The 19,285-nt window shown below is 53.8% G+C and overlaps 4 protein-coding genes and 1 non-coding gene across 5 annotated transcripts; 2 read left to right on the plus strand and 3 right to left on the minus strand.

Annotated features, from left to right (window-relative positions):
* Nucleotides 1-843: 843 nt before the first annotated feature.
* On the minus strand, nucleotides 844-3,467 carry BZA05DRAFT_393659 (uncharacterized protein). Its single transcript, XM_051483246.1, has 7 exons — nucleotides 3,264-3,467; nucleotides 3,042-3,194; nucleotides 2,493-2,971; nucleotides 2,313-2,435; nucleotides 1,937-2,250; nucleotides 1,310-1,885; nucleotides 844-1,243 (listed from the first exon to the last, which is right to left on the minus strand). The coding sequence occupies exons 1-7, from the start codon at nucleotides 3,459-3,461 to the stop codon at nucleotides 1,158-1,160; spliced, it is 1,929 nt and encodes a 642-aa protein (XP_051340754.1). The 5' UTR covers nucleotides 3,462-3,467; the 3' UTR covers nucleotides 844-1,157.
* Nucleotides 3,468-7,343: 3,876 nt separating this feature from the next.
* Nucleotides 7,344-8,725, plus strand: BZA05DRAFT_393664 (uncharacterized protein). The gene is made up of 3 exons (XM_051483247.1): nucleotides 7,344-7,548; nucleotides 7,678-7,967; nucleotides 8,038-8,725. The coding sequence occupies exons 1-3, from the start codon at nucleotides 7,409-7,411 to the stop codon at nucleotides 8,541-8,543; spliced, it is 936 nt and encodes a 311-aa protein (XP_051340755.1). The 5' UTR covers nucleotides 7,344-7,408; the 3' UTR covers nucleotides 8,544-8,725.
* A 446-nt stretch (nucleotides 8,726-9,171) lies between these two features.
* BZA05DRAFT_t124 lies at nucleotides 9,172-9,261 on the plus strand. Its single transcript has one exon. It is a non-coding gene; the product is annotated as a tRNA-Pro (tRNA).
* Nucleotides 9,262-11,062: 1,801 nt separating this feature from the next.
* BZA05DRAFT_393668 (uncharacterized protein) lies at nucleotides 11,063-14,440 on the minus strand. The gene is made up of 2 exons (XM_051483248.1): nucleotides 13,453-14,440; nucleotides 11,063-13,398 (listed from the first exon to the last, which is right to left on the minus strand). Exons 1-2 carry the CDS (start codon nucleotides 14,285-14,287, stop codon nucleotides 11,369-11,371), a joined length of 2,865 nt encoding a protein of 954 aa, XP_051340756.1. The 5' UTR covers nucleotides 14,288-14,440; the 3' UTR covers nucleotides 11,063-11,368.
* A 1,383-nt stretch (nucleotides 14,441-15,823) lies between these two features.
* Nucleotides 15,824-19,139, minus strand: BZA05DRAFT_467780 (uncharacterized protein; the record flags this gene model as incomplete). Its single annotated transcript, XM_051487825.1, has 2 exons — nucleotides 15,824-17,910; nucleotides 18,484-19,139. The coding sequence occupies 2 exons, from the start codon at nucleotides 19,137-19,139 to the stop codon at nucleotides 16,137-16,139; spliced, it is 2,430 nt and encodes an 809-aa protein (XP_051340757.1). The 3' UTR covers nucleotides 15,824-16,136.
* Nucleotides 19,140-19,285: the final 146 nt, after the last annotated feature.

Raw genomic sequence — 19,285 nt, forward strand, 5'->3', positions numbered from 1 at the left:
CCTGTAAGTATCAGTGTCCAAAGCAGACAGCAACATAGTACCGTAGGGTGAAGCAGTACCGTAGGGTTATTGGAGCTTTGCTTCAAAATACAAGACACAAGACAAGACAACACTGCGGGCAGTGCGGCCACAACACCGCATTACATACAAGGTAGGTGCCGTACATACCGTATAGGTACACGGAGGACATTGCCACCACTCGTATACCTTCCTTCCTTCTGTTCGTCTTTTGCTTCCTCTTCTTCTTCTTCCTCCAGTGTCCACTTCTTCGACTCCTTCCCTCCCATCCTCTTGTTCTCTCTCCTCCCTCCCCACTTCCCACTGCTCGGCTGCGAGCTCGTGCAGCTGGAACTCCGTAACGCAACACGAACGTCGTCGTCGTCAGCTCGCCATCAACATCACAGTCACAATCACTAATCGCGAACGTTCGCAGTGCACCGCGCACTCGACAAGCATGATGCACTGCGTGATGTTCCGTGAGCATGAGCTACCAATCTCACCGGTCGCCAGGACCATCGCCGCCTCCAGAGTCCAGATAATTGCAAGCTTGGGCCGCCGCTTCGTCAGAGTCTTCATCAGGCGAGGAGGAAATGGAATGGCCATGCAAACCGCGCAAGGTAATGAATGTGGCCGTCGATTGCCTCGTTCGGGTGAGAACTCATGAATGCTCGCTGTTCTCATCCTACAGTCGCAGCGACCACCAAAGTCCCCGTCGGATATCAAGCCAGGATATGTACAACCGGAGGAGCGACAGCTTCTGGCCATCTCCAGTTTCGGACCTTCACAGTTGAACCACCGTACCAGTGCCGAGTGGCCAAGCATGTACCTTTGCGAGCAGCATACCGGTATAACTATCCCCCATCATATCATTCCTTCTATGTGTATGTTTCTTACATTAAAGCAGTCCCATAACCCCCCATGCCAAACAATAAACAAAACGACGACAAGCAAGCAAGCAAATAAAGACAAGCAGAAACGGAGAGCAGAAACGGAAATCAGAAACTAAAACCCAGTACACATGTGACACGATCGTAAATTTTTTTGTGGCACCAGCCCAACTCTTTTCCCAAACCCGCAACCCAATCTAGCTCTATCCTTTTAGTTTTATACGTGACAATCTGTTTCGATGACGGACGTGTGTTCGAACCTCAAGGGCCTTAGAAGGAATGTTGCAGTCTCGGACCAGGACTGCCACCGTACGAGTGGACGATGGAATCTCCAAATGCGCTATCGGCGACGGTTGCTGTTCACGATACCCTATCAGCACTGCCACCATCGAACTGCATGTCCGAACCAGTTTTCGACTTACTTTGACTGGGATAATCGGCAGGCTGGATGTCTTTGACCACATCAATGTTCCGCCCAACGAAATCATGAATGCTGATGAAGAAATAAGACATAGTCTTGAAGAGCGCCCGCCGCTCGCTGAGGTCGGCTTTCTCCCATAAGCTCGCCATGTGGAATGCATGGTCGTACAGCTGCGAAAACCCGTCTGTTCCCGTCGCCGAGAGAGTCGGATACTCACCGCCACCCAATGCGAGCATCCGGTTCATCATGATATTGCCTTCGTGGCTGGGAAACATTTCCGGCAATATGGGCGCTCCGACCGGTGGATACAGTAGATGTGCAGCCACAGGTTGATCGGATGAAAGGAAGTTGTGGTCGATGGTATGCGAGAAAGGTGAAAATCTACCGCCAGCATGGCTCACATCGTTGGATATCGACTGGAAGCCTGCAAATTCCTGGTGACCTGGAACAGGAGTATCGGGATACTCCAGGGTCGGAGTGTGTGGGGTACCTGGGGGGATTTGGCTCAGGGCTCGTTGGCTGGGGGAGCCGTGGTCCCAGGGCGTACTGATTCCATTCGACTTTGGTGGCGAAATATCTGGAAACAATGTCAGCAGCCGGGCGCCGGACTTCTTTAAGGGTAACATACTATCCACATCGCCCTCGTTGTCAAATACCTTGACCCCGTCTCGGTAGAGAAATTGTTCCAGCTCCTCCCTGCTCTTGCACTTCCTGACCCCATCGAAAAGCCCAAACAGTGCTGGGTTTTCGCTCTGAAGAATACGCTCGGCTGATGAGAAATCGCGCTCGAGAAGGGTCTTTAATCTGTCCTTGTCTTCCTCCGCGGGATAGTGGGCATTGGCGTGGCCATCCCTGGAAAACGCATTCAGGAGTCCGAACGTTTTTTCGCATCCAGCATGCGGGCAGCGAACCACTTTTAGGTGGTGCCGAAGTACATGGAACCTGCACGATCACTGTCAGTCCTGTGGCCCCTGCTTGTCGACATCTTTCGGGGGGGGGGATACCTTAGGTTCTTCATATTTTCAAAGAAAAGCTTTTCAAGGTCCGTTGATCGGTGGTCTGTCCTCGTATCTATCCTTTCTTTCTTACAAATGGGGCACCACTCATGCCGTTGAAGAGCATGCTCACTACCCTAAGCTGTCAGGGAAAACATCAGAACGGGAAGAGGAGAATGGAGTACATACAGTGCTTCCTGCTCCGTCTCGAACCGCTCCAAGTAGCAATTGTTCTTTGTTTTATTACTCGCTTTGCCATAGACTGGGCAACGAAAGCGCCCACCAGGCGTGTGAACACGGTCCGACCCGTGTCTATCGTGCTGATCGTCGCCGCCGTTTCGACCGCTGCCGCCTCCTCCGCCACCGCCGCCAGAGTCTCTTCCTCCAGGTCCTGAGGTCCGTGGCCTCTTAAACTCCGCCCGCCCCGATACGGTGTTGGAATTCACACGTCGACAACCGGAGTAGCCTGGTGGTGCTTGACAGTTGTTGTTGCTGTCGGAAGCGTACGTTCTGCCGAGAAGAAACATCCGAATCAGCACTTGAGCGACATCGGCAAGGCGGTGCCGCTGCGACGATGATAGATGGACATCGAGTGCTCGCGAACAGGCTTGGAACGTTTGGGTGTTTTGATCGATGGCGATTACCGATGGCATATCATAGCCGTATTCCTATTACCTCGTCGACCGCGGTCAGCCAACACATACCAGGGGAGATCCATACTGCTGACAGGTACCATACGTCGTATCTGTTCGACATCATCTTTGGCCGTTGGAGATGGAGAGTGTTCCTGTGCCCGTAGTGTCCGGAGGCGTGAAGCTTGACTCCCTTTGACATGTCAGAAGGTTGCTGCTTCGGCCGCGAGTCCATGAATCCAGGGATGCGATCGATATCCTATCAAAGCAGGCAGCAGTCAGCAAGCAGCAGTCGTCGCCACAGTGAGGCCATGTTGAGTGAACGAACTCTTCTTCTCTGGGACTTTGACAGGTTGGGAGCAAAGTTCTGAGTAAACTCCCTGGGAAGGGTACCAGCCATGCGCATAGCGAGAACCTTGTGTGTATCCCTGGTGTCAGCGGGGGAGTGCTCACGGCCAACAGCACAGACTACATGTCTACAGCATGCGCAGGAGCGGGAGAGCCAGCATACCGGGTTGATGACCATGGCTGCTGGGTATGGCGAGCGGCGATCCTGAATTTGGCAGTCAACGTTTTACGAAGGGCCTCCCCTGGCTAGCGGGCGTGTGTGTGTGCTTTGGTGCAACGCTGTATGCGTTCTGTAGGGGGTTAACACTCGAGGGCGGTTGTTGGTTCGGTTCCCTTGGGCTGTGACGTTACTCGAGGCCAAGCAGACGCAGATATCTAGTATTATGATACCGTCCAAGCGCCTGGGTTGACTGGCTCGTCGAAGGATATATTATGACGTTGGTGATGGACGATCTCGAGTGAAGTCACCTCAAGGCATGAAGGTAACTCACCGGGTGGGAGGGGGGGCATGTATCCCAGAGGTTCGGGATGCACGCCCCACTTAAATACCGTGGATCGATCGAGTCAGATATCTCTTCACGCTCTTGCTCCTTGCTCCTCGTCCTCGTCCACTCCCTCCCCGTTGGCCTCTGCTTGGCGACAAGGCCGGCGCACGGCGCACGATCGCAAAAGTTTTGAAATCCATAAACCATCCAGCACAACAGTACATTAGGTACATACCCAAGTACGTAGGTACTAGGTCCTACATATCGAAGACCAAAACGCAGCGAGCCTTCTCCTGCCGGCCGAAAATTGCAAAACACCAGTACATACCTTGTTCTTGGGAGACAGAAATAGAGGGACCCATCTTTGCTTGTTCTCCTTCTCCTTCCACCTCTCTGCATCCCCAGGCCCCATACATGATACCACACGACTGGGAATATCGGGCGCAGCTGATTGGTTTGATTTTCATGCGTGTCCTGTGCGACCAAGAGCAGGATAACACTGCGCGTGCAATATACCCAGTAGTAACAACTGTACCCAACATAAGCACTTATTCTACATGACGCTGGCGGGCTATACCCAGCAGTTGCCTACTGTGGGGGATAACGTCGGAAGCGAGCTAACTAGTCATCACCACCAACAGGATTCGCCTTCCTTGCAAAATTCCTCATTTGAGTTCAGTCCATAGTCTGATCTTTGAGAGAGAATCCTGGATGCGCGGCGAGAAGATACACATGTCACACATAGATACGTACTTCCTACACACACACATGTAACATGATACCCCTCGCCAAAGCGTCCTCTAGTTAGACTCTAGAGCCACAAGTAATTACCAGCATTCGTAGAGGAGGCTAGGAGCCAACGACGACGACGTGTCAGCCCTGCTCGTCCTCGATACTCTACATAACAAAGTTTGTACATTGCGGGTATCTTGTCGATGGTCATCACATGATTGCACATGTTTCCGGGCTGACGGTTCCAGACTTCCAACGAGCAAAACGCGGAACCCTCCCAGCCACCCCCTCCATCATCCCTCCCTACAGGCTCACGATCGTTTCAATCACCACCGTACCGGGGGCCAGGCATAAAAAAAACAAAAAACCACAACTCTGCTCGCAGAGACCCCAAGATCACCTTGTGCTACTGTAGAGTAGACTACATACACCTCCAGACAAAAAGAAGGCAGCCACCTGGCCTGGCTCGGTGCGCGAGTCGCGACTCCGACTCTCCGAGTCAAAAAAATATGGTGCTTACGTACCTTACGTACATAGCGGACATAGCGGACATAGCGGACATGCATGACATCGTCGTCGTCGTCGTTGAAAACTCCCGACTGCCACTACTTCCTATGCTTGGGTACGTACGTATGTGTGTACTCATGTATGTACGGTGTACTGTTGCCTGAATCGTAATGTGTCGAGATGTGATTCGAAATTCGTGAGCACTGAGAAGTGAGAAGTGAGCACGATCAACGGGATCACGACGATGAGAGTTCAGGACGGGGGGTCGGGGACCGAGATGCTGGATCGAGACCCAGCGGGCGCCTCTACTACATAGTAGTCATAGCACGTCACTCGCTAAATCGAGGTGCCCCCAGTTGGGAACCCCGTGGCCCGTCCTCTGCGGCAGGTACTGTATGCTACCCCGTACTATGTGCAGCCGATTCCAAAGAACAACCTCCGTTGCCGCATATGTAACTTAAATTCCAGATCAGGTACTTACATGAACATGCGGACTCCAAGGCTGTGCAAGGATGACTGCGCCGCAAATCGCAAGCCCCAAGACCGGACGCAGAATCCGGAGACATTTATATACCTACATACCTACGGGTTAGTAAGTGCTATGTAGGTACGTTTCCAAATATATCAAAACACTGCCGCAATCTTCAAAAAGCTTAGACGGAGCCGGGACAATTCTTCGCTAAGCTCGTGCCCCCATAGGTAGGGTAGGTAGTCACGGCCACTTTGCTGTAGGTACATAGCCTGTAGCCGCTCGGGAATGCTGCTGCTGCTTCTGCTTCAACTTCAGTTTCAACTTCAACTTCGGCATACTTCGGATGATGCTTTGCTTTTGCTGTTTTGCTTTTGATGCTTTGCTTTTGCTGTTTTGCTTTTGATGCTTTGCTTTACTGATGTTTTGCTTCTGCTTTTATTTTTGTTTTACTGCTTTTGCAGCTGCTGCCGTGCAACCCCCCGTCCTCCTTCCTTCCTTCCTTCCCTCCTGCTTCCTTCCTTCCCTCCTGCTTCCTTCCTTCCTTCCAGACCGTATCCGGCGCAGGTACCGGTACCAATTAGAGCTCTGAGCCATCATACGAACAAAATTCACAAAGCCCAGAGAACGCAGGGGAAACAAAAAACCCGGGGTCTGGATCGCGCAAAAGAAAGAAAAGAAGACGAAAGAGTCCAACACGGCTGCACCGACTGTATGTACGGCGTCCCGGAAGTCAAGGCTGGACGCGAAACGCCGACTACCGTAGAGTAGAGTAGTTAGATAGTCGCCAGCAAAGACCAGGTGAAACTACGGCGGACGGGCATACAGACGTTCAATCCAGGTCTCACGTGAGCATCAGGTGCGCTCGACAGTCGTAATCTCAAAGTACATACCTACCCAATGTATTGTACATACACACGGCTGACCAGAATGTGACAGCCCCACCCGCAGAATAGCACATCAAGAACAAGTACCGTATGCCGGAAGACCTGGCACCGGCTAGGTCCGCTCGATAGATGGCCGAGTACCTACCATACCACCATACTACCTATACCTACTAAGTATGGTATAGAGAAGCTACACCGTGACACCGTGACACCCCGCCGACCGCCGTATGCACGGCGGACATGAGGCTGCGGTCCGTAGTGTATATGCATACCTAAATATCTACGGTACGGTGCGCATGCCATGTCCCCGGAATTCTTGGCCCTTTGGAGGAGCGTTTGATCTCGGCGAGTGCCCTACCGGAGGATGCAGAGGAGAGTGAATGTGAGTTTCGAGAGGCTGTTGAGTCACCTCGACTTCGCGGGGAGGCGCTGCCGCGGCAGTATGTACCACTCTGGTTTCATACTGAGGTACGTAACTATATGGTCTGCAATGCGCACGTCGAAGCTAACTCTGCTAACTACATACCTACCTGGAAGAGATGTGTTGTCCTCGGCCTTGTGGCTGGTCGTCGTTGCATTGGCTTCGGCGGGTACGGCTAACGGCGTTTGCTAATTGCTATTCACGCACCGAGCAAGGGTGGATTATTTCAAAACTGGCTACGATGCGTATCATATGATACATACAGTTTCTTTGACGACGCCGTGGTGCTACCAAGTTGAATAGAGTCTAGTAGAGTTCATTGGGAGAGGAGATATCTACTCTTGGTTACTAGAACGGAGTACCTAATGCTTTTTTTTTGTTTAATCAGTAATTGCATGCGACCTATCTAGATCATGGCAATTGGAGTACCTAATGCGTCGGCTGAGTCAAGGTGTGCACGTGATCGAGTGCTTTGGTCGAGTGCTAAGCGATGATCAACCCATTGCCCCCAACGTGGCGCCTAGGTGGAGTAACGTTAGATGATAGTTTTCCCCTTTCAACCTCAACCGGACCGTCCTACCAACCATATTACGAAATTCCTCAACCACTCACTATACGGCCGAGATGCGGCTCCTGCCCAGTGCTTCACTGCTATTTCTCCTGCTGCGACAAACAGCGGCCCTCGAAAAGCCCGATGACGTGCCGCAGCAACTGTCATACGCGAAAGGCGACCTCATTCCTGTCGAATGCCTCGATCGGACGATGTGAGCTCCTACTCTCACTTGCCGCCCTAACTTCTCCAAACCGCCCCAACTTCTCCAAACCGCCCCAACTTCTCCAAACCGCCCCCACCACGACATCTACTGATTCTCCGTGTCTGGTGGGGTTTGAAGCGATACCGGCGAGCACATTCTCGACAAAGCCGGCAAGCTCCAATACGTTCCGTTCGCGGTATGCAACGAGACGCAGTCGCCGCTGCAGCTGCGCTTCCTCGAGGGCGAGGACACAGGTCTGAACTGCACCATCGCCGCCGTGTCGGACGAGATGTACCACCTTTTCGAATTCTACATCCACCACGACTCGCCCATGTCGTGTCGCGTACGTGCGCGCCCCGCCGGCGACGGCGAACTCCTCCCCTCGGAGGGCGACTCTGGCAGCGGTGGCGTGGAATGGGTTCCGCTGAGTACGTTTTCCCCTCCTCCTGCTGCTAGCCTCCATCCTCCCTCCCCCCTCCTCCCGCTGACCCCACACAGTCGTCGCCCTCGCCGGCAAACTCGAGTCCTCCCATCTCCACATCAGCACGAACCTCAACATGCTCCTACACATGTCCTCCTCCGACAATCCAGGAGCGATCGATTCCGCCGCAGCCTACTCCACATCCGCGCTCGAATCCTCCACCACGCGCATCGTGATCGGCGACCCGCTCCCCCTGCGCTTCCGCCTACGCTGGTACGCGACATCCGACCTGCCACCAGGAGAAGCCACCAAGGCCGCCACCGTCGCCGCGGGGCACACGATGCTATACTGCATCCTCTCGGCGCTGGTGGGCGCAACCGTGTGCTACGCCTGGGTCGTCGGCGTGGACGTGCCCCGCCGTCTGAAGCACGCGAGGAATGCTGGCGCGAACGGCGGCATCATTGGCAGCTTTGCGGCCGCGGCGGGGGATAAGGCCAGGTCCGGGTATGCGGGATACGGGTTTCCCGCGAACGGAGGTGGCGGTGCGGGATATGGAGGCTATGGCGCGAAGAGGAAGGATTAGGGCTGGGATGGGGATGGGGATGACCGACTAATGAATGTACCTGCTGTACCTATTATGCGAGAAGACGCACCCGCGATATCGCGGGGTAATTTATTTATGCATAGAGTTTTGGGGGATATGTACATATGTGGAACCGCTATCTACGTACATACTCCCGATAACCCTTTGCGAATGCTGCCGTGTACTCTCCATCCTTATCAAACAAAGGTATTCCGGTGAGCCCGGCCACGGAAGCTCAAGCCCGGGACCAATGTCCAGGCGACGCTTTCTCCCGCGGCGCTGACGGAGGTGGATGTATGTACACACCTACCGTCCTTCGCAGAAATCCCGCAAATCCCCACTCAGCCCTATGTAGCAGGCATGAAACAGTTCCTGTCGTCATGTTCCATCACGCTGTCCCCTCCCCCCCCCTTCTACTACGTCCCGATTGGTCCTGGTGGTGCGTGAGGTAAAATAGCACCATCCGGGCTGCCGTGGTACTGGAGGTCTCGATCTCGCGGGCCGACGATGCTAATGTGGAGTCTGAGTGTGCCTGGCCAAGTGAAGACGGGTGATATGCTCTGTCCGAGAAGACAATTCCGGCGAATGTAATATTACAGACTGCTGTCATCACTTCTTGACATCATCAGCTCGGATGGTCTAGTGGTATGATTCTCGCTTAGGGTCGCTCCTAAGCATCAATTGCGAGAGGTCCCCGGTTCAAATCCGGGTTCGAGCCTGATTCTTTTGCGCTGTTTCTCAGGAGTTTTTCAGCGCACTCTTTTGTTGCGTTCTTCGGGTTGTTTCGGCGGTGGTTGCGATTTGTATCTGAGGCGTAGTTAAGTATCTTGAGTTCTGGATTTTCGTGTTTACGAACGGCACCTGGTGGGTACGGTAGCAAAAAGTGAGGTGCGATTGATGTGGAAGGTCTCCAGTAGTATCTACTACCGCTTGGATATAAATCCAGCAGTCTCAGGAGAATACAGATTTACTCTGGAATATTTTTCCCCTACAGTCTAAATTCTACGGTATCGCCGAATCATACGCACTTTTATAAAGATGCGCTCATCTACAAAAAAGCCAGAAGGACTACCGCTGCTCTTCCGAATGTAACATATTACGCACTGTCCACAATACCAGAGGACTACCAGAGAACTACCAGAGGACTACCGTATCCGTAAAACAACATAATGCAGAGAAAACGTTCTAATCCCAATCACGTAGTTCCTAGACTGTAGTAAGACTATGACGACAGGATTCCTACGAACGAAATGCCGTGCTGAGCAGCATGCTCCGGTCACTGAATCCGGTATGCATACCGTAGAAACCTTCCAGTTTCAAGAAAACGTACTGTGGGTAAGACGTGGTGTACGTAAGCAAATATTTACGACATTCTTGTAGGGTAGGAAGTGCCGTAGACCTACGGAATAAATACTGGAAAGGAAACTATACCAATTGAGCTGAATACAGTAGAGCTGCGGAGTCCCTGCGGGATTGTGAAGTATCAGACAGTGCCTACACTACGTAAATTGTACACCGCTGTAGTTCTTTCGATGGCAAAAGTCTTTACGTATTTGGGAATTCCAGATAGTTGTCACAATATGCACTGTGTGGTTTACAGTATTCGTCTCATTTCAGATATTACTAATAGACAACTCATGCTTCCAAACTGTGACGAGAGGAGCTATCAGCGAGAGGAAATGTGTGAACTCATCTCGACCCCACCGCTGAGCTGAAGGGGTGTTGGCAAACGAGCCGTCTGCAAATCCATTGTGCTACTGCATTTACCAAACCTTATGATACTCCAAAAGATCGCATCGTACGGACCCTAAAGTAGTAATGAGCACCGATTTCTACAGGCACGGAAGTCTTTCAGTAAGTAGTGATACCGCAGCCGTCTGGTCGAATATCACGTATTACTACCGAAGTTGACCAAACACGCAGTCTTGTTTATAGGACGAACGCACCACCCCCCTCAGTATAATTACACAGTGCATTGCAACACCATAAAACTCTCGTTGTCTATAGATGACGCATTACTTCGCATTGCTTTTCGATACGTGATGTGAAAAAGACGGTACGGCTCCTGTAAGCTGTCATTATGGAAATCCGTGTTCTTTGGACTTTTCTAAAAGTGGGCATACGTATTGAACAAAGATCTGGTAGTTCTTCGGTATGCAAATGACTGCGGTATTCTTCCCTTTTTGCTACTGTAGTCAGCGGGCTGGTGGGATGCTAGCAGTGTTATATCAAGCAACACATCGTCACCGCCCGTATCCCCTCTTCACTCTATCACTCGGAAAAATGACCGGTGGTGTTGTCTCGGCACAATCGGATTCTCTGATGAAAACAGACAACCCCCGAGTTCTAAGCTACGCCGGCTTTAAAACCTTGACTGAACCCTTCGGCGTTGGTTCTCCATGATTCCCCTGTCTACCGTGTGATTCGCCATGACTGAATGAAGGGCCGGAAGAAAGGAACTGGCGAGTGGTGAGGGAGGATGGAAGCTTTTTATGTGTATGTACAAATTCCAAGCTTTATCCATTTCCAAATCTACGAGTGAGACTTCGTACTACAAGGCATCATGCATACATCCGCAGCTCCAATCACAAATTCCAAGCTCTATCCATTTCCAAATCTACGAGTTACACTTCGTACATCATAGATACTACAAACCATCATACATGTACATGAAAAATCCGCAGCTTTAACCTAGTCTATAGTACAGAAGTACGCATGCCACAAACGCACCCGCCAAAAAAAAGAAAAAAAGAAACGCCCTTCCAAATCCCAAAGTATGCACATGAACAAGCCACTAACCACTGACCACCAGCAACTACCTACTCCTACCCATCCTCTTCCTCTTCCTCCTCCTCGGAGCCACCATCGAAATATCGACTCTTCATCATCCTCCTACTCTGCCTGCGCGCTACTACAGCGGCTTTACGGCGAGGCCTACCGGTAGTTGTAGGGGCATCAGGAACAGGGACAGCGACGGGAGCATCTTCATCGCTACCATCGTCCATGTCCATGTCCATATCCATGTCCTCGTTCTGGCCGGAGGTTGGTTTCGATTTCTTAGCTGGCTTCTTAGCTGGCGTCTTAGCTGGCTTCTTGGTGATTCTTTTCGTAGTTTCACGCGGCGTCTTCGTCGTTTTCGTCGTTGTGGCCCTCTTTCTAGCTGCCGCGGGCGTTTTCTTGGGTATTGGAGCTTTTTTAACGGCCGCCTTCTGGGGTGAGAAGTATTTGGAACGTGTCTTATCGTCCTCGTCCTCGTCCTCTTCTTCTTCCGCCTCCCCCTCGTCCGACGACAAGGACGAGGACTCTGCGTCGGTGGCTGCCATGTCAGCCATGTCTCGTAACGACATTGCCGTAGCACCGTTGCGGATGCTAAGGAACTGTGGAGTCGGTTTCTCCTCTTCCTCGATATCAAGGATGAAGCCGCCGCCGCCACCATCACCATCCACTGGTGGTGGTGGTGGCTGTTCGCCTTCCTCGTCGTCATCCAGCAAAAACCCACCACCACCGTATCCCTCACCCTCATCCTCATCCTCGTCCTCGTCCTCGTCAGTAGGCACAACTCCACCACCATCCTGCACAGGTTCCCTACGCTGCGAGTCCTTTCTTACGAACGGATTAACCTCGACCTCCTGGTTCTCGCCGGGATGCGTCTCGCCATACTCCTCCCTCAGCCGTTTCAGCACGCGAGCCTTGAGCACGAGCCTCCTCCACCTGCCCAGCGCCTCGGCCTCTCTCTTTCCATCCTCACGCTTCTTCCTCTCCTCCTCGGCAGCACGCCACGCATCCCTCACCAGCCCCTCATTCTCCTGCGCAACAACCACGCCCTCGATATACGGCAGCGCCCTCTGCTGCCGGAACTCAAACCCGGTCACCGCCTCAGCATATGACACGCCCAGCTTCTTCGCGACCCTCCCCGCGCCCTTCAATGGGATATGCACCGCGCCCGCGGGGACCATTGTGGGGACGTAGACGTCGATGTTGCCAAAGGCGTTTGTGGGGATGAACCCATCTTCAATCGGCGGGGGAATGTACAGTTCCGTCTGGAACTCAGCATAGAGGCCCTGCATCGCGGTCTCGCCCTCTCGCTGCTTCTCCTCGATTTCGCGTTTGCGAGCCAGTGTCACCGCGCGGCGCTTGACCATTTTCAACGGCTGCTCGCCGACCTTCACCGTGCGGCCCTCGCGGTACCAGTTCTCGACGGCTTTGCACACGGCTACGTCGGCGCGGTTGTAGACTTTCTCTTCGAGCTTCTTGTCGCCCTTGCCGCTGGTGAAGGTCCGCGCATGCCCTTTCCCGGGGATAATGGCTTCCTCACGTTTTAAATGGCGCTCGAGGACCAGCTCGGGGTGGTTTTTGAGCCCGGACAAGGTATTGGTATTATATTTCTTCGCCGCGAGCTCATCGGGTGGAGCGACCGCCTTGCGTAGGTCCTCGTCCTCCGCCACCTCCGCATCTGTCCACTTCTCTCGCGGCTTCACCAGCGGCAGCAGTGCCTTCGCGAACCAGTCCACCGAGTACGAGGACACCACTTTCCCATCGTACGAGTATATTGGCACCTGCGAGACGGGAATCCGGAAGCCCTTGGTTTTTCCCGGGAACGTGCGCTTGCTTAGGTACCGTGCTGTCACGTCGCGTGCGTGGCCGTCGGAAGAGTAGGCGACTACGTAGGCGATTACCTGTTTTGCGTTGGCGGCCTTTTTGCCGCGAGGTTCGAATTTGGCCGTTAGGTCGGGCGTGTGCCCTAAGAGTGGGGAGGGGAATGCCGAGAGCGTGAGATAGGTGTTTGAATATGGGGAATGAAGCTCGGTCCAGAAGGTTGGATATAGGAGGTCACGATCGAAGGCGGGCTTGTTGACTGTTAAGCATGGGATGTCACTCTTTGTTTCGGGCATACGGACGGAGGACTTACATTTGCTCGACTTGCCGCTATCATCGTCGTCGCTCGTGTCCTCGAGACTACTCAGGCCGCTGGATTCATCATCCTCGTCGCTGTCAACTCGCTTCCGTTTCCCGTGTCCCTTCCCATTTACCTTGGCCTTCCCATTCACCTTCCCATTCACCTCCGCCGGTTTATCACCTGTAGTAACCACCTCCGCCGTCTCCGCAGTCGAGAACCCAAACCCCAGCGGCTGAAGACTAAACACGACCCTCGCCTCGAATCCGAGGGCTCTACAAATCCCCGTCAACAGCAGCGCGCCGACATCCCTACTGCCTTTACACTCCCGTGCCAGCGTCCTAAACGCCTGCAGCCCCTTGACCGTCTCGCCCTCGCGCCTAACCATCGTCTCCACCTCCCTTCCCTCTGCATCCTTCCTTCCGGTCGGGACAGCCAGCACGTCCTCCCCGGCAGCCTCACGCTCATCCACAAACTGCCTGAGACTTCTATACCCCCTCTTCCTGAGCGCCGGCGCATCGACCGTAAACTTCGCGCGCCACCAATGTAGCAGCATTCCCAGTGGGGTAAGCAGCGGATCGGTCTTCCCCTTCCCGCCGGCCTTCTCGCGAACCCGCTCGAACGCCGCGGAAATTCCCGCAGGCAGCTGGCTGAGCAACACCGCTTGCACCTCAGCATCGCTGACCCATCGGTTCCGCGCCCACCCGTGGAATAGAAGGTATTGTACGTGCAGGCAGTGCGTGAGCACCCGGATCCGCCGCTGCTGCACGGAGGCGCCCTTCTTTTTGCCGGAGAGGGGGACGTCCACACCGGGCGCGCGCGAGAGCGTCAGCTCTAGGTCGGAACCCATATCCACCGGGATTAGGGACGTGGCGGTGGAGGCGGTGGCGGTGGAGGCGGTGGGGAGGACATCTTCCCATTCTTCTTCTTCTTCTTCTTCTTCTTCTTCTTCGTCTTCGTCTCCGTGGTCTTCCACTTCCGATCCTTCCCCATTCCCCTTCCCCTTCCCCTTCCCAGCCCTACTTTCCCCCGCATCCTCCTCTGAAGACGAGGAGGAGGACTCAGTTGTAGAATCCGTATATCCCGGCATCGCGAGCTTCCGGCGTTTTGTCGGCTTCTTGTCTGTTTCCGCCTCCTTCTCCTCCGCCTCCCCCTTCACCACCTTTGGCTTCACCACCTTCACCTTCCCCGTCCCCGCCTTCACCACCTTCCTCCGCTTCGCCGGTTTATTGGTGACGGCGGTGGTGGTCGTAGTGGCGGCAGTGGCGGCTTTCCGTCTCGGCGGCATAGTTTCGTTGTTTATTTTCTGGGAAAATGATTATGTGGAGGGATGGAGGAAGAAGGCGCGTATGTACTCCAAAGGCAACAACCGGGGCGACGCGACGAGGCGAGGGGAGACGAGACGAGTCATGCATACCACATACCACATGGATGACGCAACATGGTTACATGGTGCGTGCGACGTGCGACGTGCGTGCGTGCCAAATTTGGTTGGCGTCGATTGGTCGCTTCGGTGGTCCCCGGCGGGCATCGGGATGGATTGCCACTGCCACTGCCATCCCTACGCACGCAACCGGCGGGTGACTTCGTGTGCGGATCTTCTACTCTACTCTAGGGCATCTGGATGTAGGTACCCATTGTGAAGCTGTACAATACTGTAGGGCAGTACAAGGGTGGGATTTTTACAACAGTGAATGACCGCAGAAACAGTGGGACCGTTGGTTCCGCCGTTTCCTTAAGTTTACGGGAACGCGTCCAAGTGCCAAAAGCGGGCATCTACTTTTCATAAAGCGGCGGGCAGGCGGGCACAATTCATACAGCTCTCCACAACTCCGTCGTCGCCGCTCAATCGTCTTTGCCTGCATTCCGACAGTCCGATTCCCAATCCTGGAGTAGAGTACCTAGGCTAGACGCTTCACCCACCCCCACCCCAACCGCTCACCGTTTCGGTTTCGATTCATCATCCATCATTCCTGACTATGAAAAAGGAGTATTATACATAACCCCCCGCCCGTCCCACCAGTCGTAAACTCTTCTAATAAAAGCTGAAGTTTCCCCAAAGTCAAAGAAAAAGAGAAGAAAAAAAGCACAACGCCCGCCCGCCGACGCCCGCCGTTGAATCGATTCACATCCGACAACTTGATCCCCGGTGTCCAGAACCCCAAGCCAATAAAGGCGGGGAAGAAGAACGGACATCGTACAACAGCTACAAGCAAGACAAACACAGAAAACCATCCAGCACTGAACAAACAATACACAGTGCAAATGCCCATTGAACCCCTAGGAAAGAAAAAAGAAAAAGGAAGAAAAAAAAGAAGTTAAAGGAAAATATAAAAGACCCCCCAATAGCACCACGTGGAAAGTATACCCAAAAGCCTGGTGAAAAACAATCACGGAAACACAAAGTCAAACTCCGTTAAACCCTCTCACAAACGCAACTGAGAAACACATGAAAAGCAGATAACCCCCAACCCACACCCCGAAAGCCAAGTATAGAAATGAAATCCCGTGATCCCGTGATCGAACTCGGGCTCAAAGTGTGGGCTATAAGCGCAACTTCGAGCCGAAACAGCGCACCAAATTCAACTAAAAGTCCTAAAAAAAAAGAAGCCTTTTTTGGAGAAAGGAGACTCCGAGCCCCCAAAGCAGAAAAAAAGAGGGCCATCCGTAGGATGCCGAAGAATGAATGGAATGGTCTTTTATCGTACACCCCACGTGCTCCCCGGAACAATCTTCGACTCCACTGTTGTCGCCTGTGAAGCTACTGTCGCATCTGTCGGCGCAGCTACATTGAGAAATGCAAGTTGTTTGGCCGAGTCCGTCGAACTAGGGTTGCCCTTTGGTGTAGGAGCTGGTACCGCCTCATCCTCCTTCCTTTCGGCCGTCACATCAACCGACTTATGGCTTCGCTTGCGGTAGTCTTGCAGGCTAAGCTTCTTGGTTTTGGTGGGACTGGGAGACGGGCCCGAAGTAGCAGAATTGACAGCTGCGATGACAGCCGGCGGCAAGGGAACTGCCGTGGAAACAGTAAGTGGAGACGGGGCTGTTACGGCTCCTTGTGTCAGTTGGCCTGGCGAAACCTGACCACTTGTGGGGCGGGATGGCTTTGGTGACTTTGGCAGTTCGAGGTGCAAACCAGCAGGCTTAACACCGTTCACACGGACTTTATCTGTGGGACCCAAACCGTTTGGCGACGGCTGACGTGGAGACTTGGCGCGGGGACGTACTGGCTTTGTGAGATCGGAGACAGGCGCAGGACTGCAGACTGTAGACTGTGGGGATTTGGCAGTCTCAACGACTATCGGTGGTGCGTCGGGGAGTTCTTGGACCAGTGCCGGGACCAGTGCCGGTGACGGGGCCGGGGCCGGGACTGGGGCTGAGATTGGGGCTAGGGTTGGAGTTGAGATTGGGATTGGGACTGAAGCGACAGGCGAGCCCATCACACCGGTGGATGGACGTGCCACTTCCTTCTCAGCAGTCTTTTGGACTTTTGGTACTGGAAGTGGCACAGTGGTGTCCGCCGCGAAGCAGTCGAGTTTGCGTTTCTTGTCATCCTCAGAGGTGGTGGCAGCCGACGCAAACGCAGCCTCTTCTCTATCCTTCAGCAGGCTCTGCATCAGACGTTTCCGCAGGGGCAATCGAGGTGGTCGGGGAGGCGTCATCGGTACGGCTAGTTTCCACCATGGCAGCTCATCATCCGGTTCCGTCTGGACGGAAGAGTCGACATAGTTCAACCTTACGGCTTTAGTCTTCACCTTTCGTCGCACTTTGGTCGAGCCTGTCGATGGGGCTGGGGACCCCGCGTTGTTCCGTCGCTTGTGGCCGATCGACCCTGTCGAAGAACCCGGTGAGCGGCCAGAACCGGCATCCACAACGGAGACTTCACGTCCGACCGATCCAGGACTGGTTACTGGCGATTCGCCTTTGTGAGACTTCGTTTTCCTCTCCTCGGCACCCCAAGTATCTCCCGAACCTGGACTCGCAGAACGGGCAACAGCTCCATCGCCAGCAGTGTTCAGATCCGATGTGGCGCTATTTCGCTTTCGACGTTTGGGCGGTTGGGGTACTTGTTCTTCTTGCACTTGCTTCTCTATGCGTGAGAGAACTTCTTTGAATTTGCGTTCTTCCCGTCTGGTCATGGTCGCCGAGTCGACAGCAATATCCTGTTGGTGAACCGGCGTCAAGTCTCGGCTTCCTGGCTTCACTTTCCTATCCGGGTCGCCCTCATTGTTGTTCCCTTGTTGCACATCCGGAGTGGGCTCCTTCGAGCGATTCGACTCTGTCGAAGGATTTCGCTTTATCCGTTGCTTCTTTCCGTTCCCGTTCCCGTTGCCGTTGGTCGCGGGTCGTTTCGGAACGGCGGAATCGATCCTGCCGCACTCCTTGATTTTAGCCAGTAGGCACTGGTTCCGATCGACACAGGCACAGTCGCCCATCTTGTCGAGCAGGTTGTCGACCCAGAGCGCAGCCAGTCTCATCTCGTCCGCGGGTACCTTTGAAAGATCGAAACCTTCGTCCAGGAGATGCTGCGACTGCTCCAAGCCGCTCCAATCCCAGCCAAGGGTCAACTCGGTTCCGGCCTTGATGGGTTCCGCGGCAAACAAACCGATGTAAACACTCGAGTCTTCCACGAGCATGAATTTTATCGATAAGTTTGGCCTGCAGCTGCGTCGCACGAAGCGTGCCTCGGAACCATGTGTCCTCGCATCAACGTAGATTGGCAGGACTGGATGAAAGATGACATAAGGCTTTGGGTGGTGCCATAAAGCGTATTGGTTGATGGTTTCGTCTTTGTACTCGGCCTGGAAACCGACTTCGCCTTTGAACAAGGCAACGGGCTTTCCTCGAGAACAGGCCGATTCCAAGACGTAGCACCATCGCGGGTGCTCGGAATAGGATTTGGAGGGATCGGGAACCGCTCGGACGGATGCTTTCGGGAAGGATGTGGCCGTGAAATCGTGTGGCGTGTACTGTCTATAAAGTTCTTCGTTCCGACCGCTTCGGATAGCGGTTGAGAGGAAGTCCTTGACCGCGCCGTTGGTGTACTTGTTTTGCCCCGTACCGATGTCGATGAATTCGTATCGATACTTGTCCGTATCGGTGTCGCTCTCGGCGTCTGCATTCCTGTCGGGAAAAGGCGATGGGCTCCCAGTGATCGATCCGGCCTGATGCGAGTTTCCAGCAGAATGCGACGCTCGCTGGTTTCTCTTGCGACTGACCGCCGGCGCCGTCGTCGTCGGGGGGGCCTGTGGTTCCCTGGGGCTAGGCAATTTGACGATGGCAGTTTTCTCCGTGCCGTAGATCGTTTTACCGACCGTAACCCCGTTCTGGCCGTTGTGTCCGCCGGGCTGGTGGACTTCCTTCTTCTTGTGGGAGGTGGTCGCAGATCGCTTTCTTCGATTGATCTTCTCGTCCCGTCGGCGCTGTTTCTGCAATTCCCTGGCTCTTCTGGTTTCCACGGCTCGTGGCGAACAATTGTTGCACAGGTAGTTTGACGGAATATCGTCCTCCGATAACTGCATACATGCAACGTGTTGCCACGTTCCGCACTTGTCGCAGCAAACGGTGTATCCATCGTCCTCGTTGCACTCGCAGATGCAGCGAATTTCACCGCCTGCATCGTCAGGCGTTTGGGTGGATGTAGCGTTTGAGGGAAGCTGCGGAAGACCGGGAGATGTTGACGCAGTTGGGTTCTCGGTCATTATCCTGCTGTAAAGTAGCCTCTCTGCGGCTTCTTCTTTGAGAGGGTGGATTTTGTCTTTTTTAGAAGCCGTCTGGTAATAAAACCATGTCGAAGAAGCCAGGGAGGAAATGGTGGTTTCCGGGGAGAGTCGACGAAGAAAATCTG

Source organism: Tricharina praecox, assembly GCF_024521635.1.
Source record: "Tricharina praecox strain CBS 144465 chromosome Unknown BZA05scaffold_8, whole genome shotgun sequence".
In the NCBI taxonomy this organism is placed as follows: Eukaryota; Fungi; Ascomycota; class Pezizomycetes; order Pezizales; family Pyronemataceae; genus Tricharina; species Tricharina praecox.

Excerpts from the sequence above, each read along its gene's own strand:
- BZA05DRAFT_393659 (XM_051483246.1), bottom strand. The coding sequence starts at position 3,461 with ATGGTCATCAACCCGGTATGCTGGCTCTCCCGCTCCTGCGCATGCTGT. Across the intron at positions 3,195-3,263 it reads CAAAGTCCCAGAGAAGAAGA|GATATCGATCGCATCCCTGG; the intron begins GTTCGTTCACTC and ends CTGCTTTGATAG. Across the intron at positions 1,244-1,309 it reads TGCCGATTATCCCAGTCAAA|CAACCGTCGCCGATAGCGCA; the intron begins GTAAGTCGAAAA and ends TATCGTGAACAG.
- BZA05DRAFT_393664 (XM_051483247.1), top strand. The coding sequence starts at position 7,409 with ATGCGGCTCCTGCCCAGTGCTTCACTGCTATTTCTCCTGCTGCGACAA. Across the intron at positions 7,549-7,677 it reads GAATGCCTCGATCGGACGAT|CGATACCGGCGAGCACATTC; the intron begins GTGAGCTCCTAC and ends TGGGGTTTGAAG. Across the intron at positions 7,968-8,037 it reads CGTGGAATGGGTTCCGCTGA|TCGTCGCCCTCGCCGGCAAA; the intron begins GTACGTTTTCCC and ends GACCCCACACAG.
- BZA05DRAFT_393668 (XM_051483248.1), bottom strand. The coding sequence starts at position 14,287 with ATGGGTTCCGACCTAGAGCTGACGCTCTCGCGCGCGCCCGGTGTGGAC. Across the intron at positions 13,399-13,452 it reads TAGCGGCAAGTCGAGCAAAT|TCAACAAGCCCGCCTTCGAT; the intron begins GTAAGTCCTCCG and ends CATGCTTAACAG.